Source organism: Passer montanus, unplaced genomic scaffold (assembly GCF_014805655.1).
Source record: "Passer montanus isolate IOZ18808 unplaced genomic scaffold, ASM1480565v1 scaffold943, whole genome shotgun sequence".
Classification (NCBI taxonomy): domain Eukaryota; kingdom Metazoa; phylum Chordata; class Aves; order Passeriformes; family Passeridae; genus Passer; species Passer montanus.
Window position 1 is genome coordinate 4,858 of NW_024374846.1, and position 3,467 is coordinate 8,324.

Genomic DNA, 3,467 nt, shown 5'->3' on the forward strand with positions numbered 1-3,467 from the left:
AAAAAATGAAATATAATAATAATAATAATAATAATAATAATAATAATAATAAATTTAAATGAATTTATTTATTTATTTTTCTGTTTCAGGTGGGGTTGCTGTCGGCCCTGCCCCACCTGGTGATGACCATCGTGGTGCCCCAATAATTAAATACAATAACAATAATACAAAATAACAATGATAATGGTAATGATAAAGAAATAACAATAAATAATTTAATTTATTTGTGTGTTTCAGGTGGGGTTGCTGTCGGCCCTGCCCCACCTGGTGATGACCATCGTGGTGCCCCAATAATTAAATACAATAACAATAATACAAAATAACAATGATAATGGTAATGATAAAGAAATAACAATAAATAATTTAATTTATTTGTGTGTTTCAGGTGGGGTTGCTGTCGGCCCTGCCCCACCTGGTGATGACCATCGTGGTGCCCATCGGGGGCCAGATCGCCGATTTCCTGCGCTCCCGCGGGATCATGTCCACCACCAACGTGCGCAAGATGATGAACTGCGGCGGTCAGTGACACTGACAGTGACACTGTGTGACACTGTGTGACACTGTGTGACACTGTGTGACACTGACAGTGACAGTGACAATGGGATCATGTCCACCACCAACGTGTGCAAGATGATGAACTGCGGCGGTCAGTGACACTGACAGGGACACTGTGAGAGTGTGACAATGACAGTGTGACACAGTGTGACAGTGACAGTGTGAGTGTGACAGTGACAATGGGCACAGTGTGACAGTGACAGTGTGACAATGGGATCATGTCCACCACCAACGTGCGCAAGATGATGAACTGCGGCGGTCAGTGACACTGACAGTGGCACCGTGACACTGTGTGACACTGTGTGACACTGACAGTGACAGTGTGACAGTGACACTGTGACAGTGACAGTGACAATGTGACAATGACAATGACATTTTCCCCCAGGTTTCGGCATGGAGGCCACGCTGCTGCTGGCGGTGGGCTGTCAGTGTGACAGTGTGACAGTGTGACACCGTGACTCTGTGACACTGTGACTAGTGTGACAATGACACTGACACTGTGATGGTGACAATGACAATGACATTGTCCCCGCAGGTTTTGGCATGGAGGCCACGCTGCTGCTGGTGGTGGGCTGTCAGTGTGACACTGTGACAGTGTGACAGTGACACTGACACTGTGATGGTGACACGGTGACAGTGACATTGTCCCCCCAGGTTTCGGCATGGAGGCCACGCTGCTGCTGGTGGTGGGCTACTCGCGCTCGCGCGCCGTCGCCATCTCCTTCCTGGTGCTGGCCGTGGGCTTCAGCGGCTTCGCCATCTCGGGTGGGCAGCGGGGGGACCCCGGGGACGCCGTGGGGACAGCGGGGCACGCCGCGGTGACACCGCTGTCCCCCCCGGGCAGGGTTCAACGTGAACCACCTGGACATCGCGCCGCGCTACGCCAGCGTGCTGATGGGGCTGAGCAACGGCGTGGGGACGCTGTCGGGGATGGTGTGTCCCCTGATCGTGGGGGCCCTGACGCGCCACAAGGTGAGGGGACACTGGGGACACTGCCAGGGACACTGCCAGGGGACACCAGGGACACTGGGGACACTGAGGGGACACTGGGGACACTGCCAGGGGACACTGGGGACACTGGGGACACCGAGGGGACACTGGGGACACTGCCAGGGGACACTGGGGACACTGAGGGGATGGTGTGTCCCCTGATCGTGGGGGCCCTGACCCGCCACAAGGTGAGGGGACACTGGGGACACTGCCAGGGACACTGGGGACACTGTGGGGATGGTGTGTCCCCTGATTGTGGGGGCCCTGACGCGCCACAAGGTGAGGGACACCGAGGGGACACCGAGGGGACACTGCCAGGGACACTGCCAGGGGACACTGGGGACACCAAGGGACAGGGACACTGGGGACACTGAGGGGATGGTGTGTCCCCTGATTGTGGGGGCCCTGACGCGCCACAAGGTGAGGGACACCGAGGGGACACTGAGGGGACACTGACAGGGACACTGAGAGGACAACAGGGGGGACTGGGGACAGCAGGAAGGGATAGAGGCACACGGGGGGACAATAGGACATGGGGGGGACACTGGGACATGGTGGGGACAGAGGGACACATTGGGGACAGAGGGACACAAAGGGGACCCCGGAATTTGGGGCCTCGTGCCCCCCACCTGTCACTCACCGCCCGCCTGGCCCCGCCCCTCCCCTTGGCTCCGCCCCTCCAACTCCCACTCTCTCCCTTTGGCCACGCCCCCATTTCCCCGCTCTCCCTGTGGCCACGCCCCCTGTTTTCCGGACACTGAGGGGACACTGACAGGGACACTGAGAGGACAACAGGGGGGACTGGGGACAGGAGGAAGGGTCAGAGGGACACTGGGGGGACACTGGGACATGGTGGGGACAGAGGGACACATTGGGGACAGAGGGACACAAAGGGGACCCCGGAATTTGGGGCCTCGTGCCCCCCACCTGTCACTCACCGCCCGCCTGGCCCCGCCCCTCCCCTTGGCTCCGCCCCTTCAACTCCCACTCTCTCCTTGGCCACGCCCCCTGTTTTCCCCGCTCTCCCTGGCCACGCCCCCTGTTTTCCCGCTCTCTCTCTCTCGCCCCCCATTGGCCGCCGGCCGGGCCCCGCCCCCGCGCGGCGCGCGGCGGGCGCTGATTGGCGCAGACGCGCGAGGAGTGGCAGTGGGTGTTCCTGATCGCCGCGCTCGTGCACTACGGGGGCGTGGCCTTCTACGGCGCCTTCGCTTCCGGGGAGCCGCAGCCGTGGGCGGAGCCTCCGCGCGAGGAGGCGGAGCCTCTGGCGCCGGGGGGCGTGGCCAGCGACGAGGAGGAGGAGGATGAGGAGGGGGAGGGGGAGGGAGAATAAATGGGATTGAACTGGGATTAAACCGGGATTGAACCAGGATTAAATACCGGGAATAAATTGGGAATGAACCGGGAATAAATCCCGGGAATGAACCAGGATTGGACTGGGATTAAATACCGGGATTGAACCGGGATTAAATACCGGGAATGGACCGGGATTGAAGTGGGAATGAACCAGGAATAAACCAGAATAAACTGGGGTTGAACCCGGATTAAATACTGGGATTAAACTGGGATTAAATGCCGGGATTGGACTGGGATGGAACCGGGAATAAACTGAGGTTGAACTGGGGTTAAACCAGGAATAAATACCGGGATTGAACTGGGAACAAACCGGGAATAAATACCGGGAATAAACCAAGATTGGACCGGGAATAAATGCCGGGAATGAACAGGGATTAAACTGGGATTGAACTGGGAATGAACCGGGATTGAACTGGGAACGAACCGGGATTAAATACTGGGATTGAACTGGGATTAAATACCGGGATTGAACTGGGAAGGAACCGGGATTAAATACTGGGATTGAACTGGGAAGGAACTGGGATTAAATACTGGGAACGAACTGGGATTGAACTGGGATTAAATACTGG

General features: G+C 57.1%; 1 protein-coding gene across 1 annotated transcript in view; it reads left to right on the forward strand.

Moving 5' to 3' along the window:
- Window positions 1–2,875, forward strand: part of LOC120496022 (vesicular glutamate transporter 1-like) — a 7,239-nt gene extending 4,364 nt beyond the window's left edge. The window contains exons 8-11 of the mRNA XM_039696050.1: window positions 386–518; window positions 1,210–1,320; window positions 1,400–1,527; window positions 2,675–2,875. Coding sequence (XP_039551984.1) covers window positions 386–518; window positions 1,210–1,320; window positions 1,400–1,527; window positions 2,675–2,875 — 573 coding nt within the window. The remainder of the gene's footprint in view (window positions 1–385; window positions 519–1,209; window positions 1,321–1,399; window positions 1,528–2,674) is intronic.
- The last annotated feature ends 592 nt before the right edge of the window (window positions 2,876–3,467 follow it).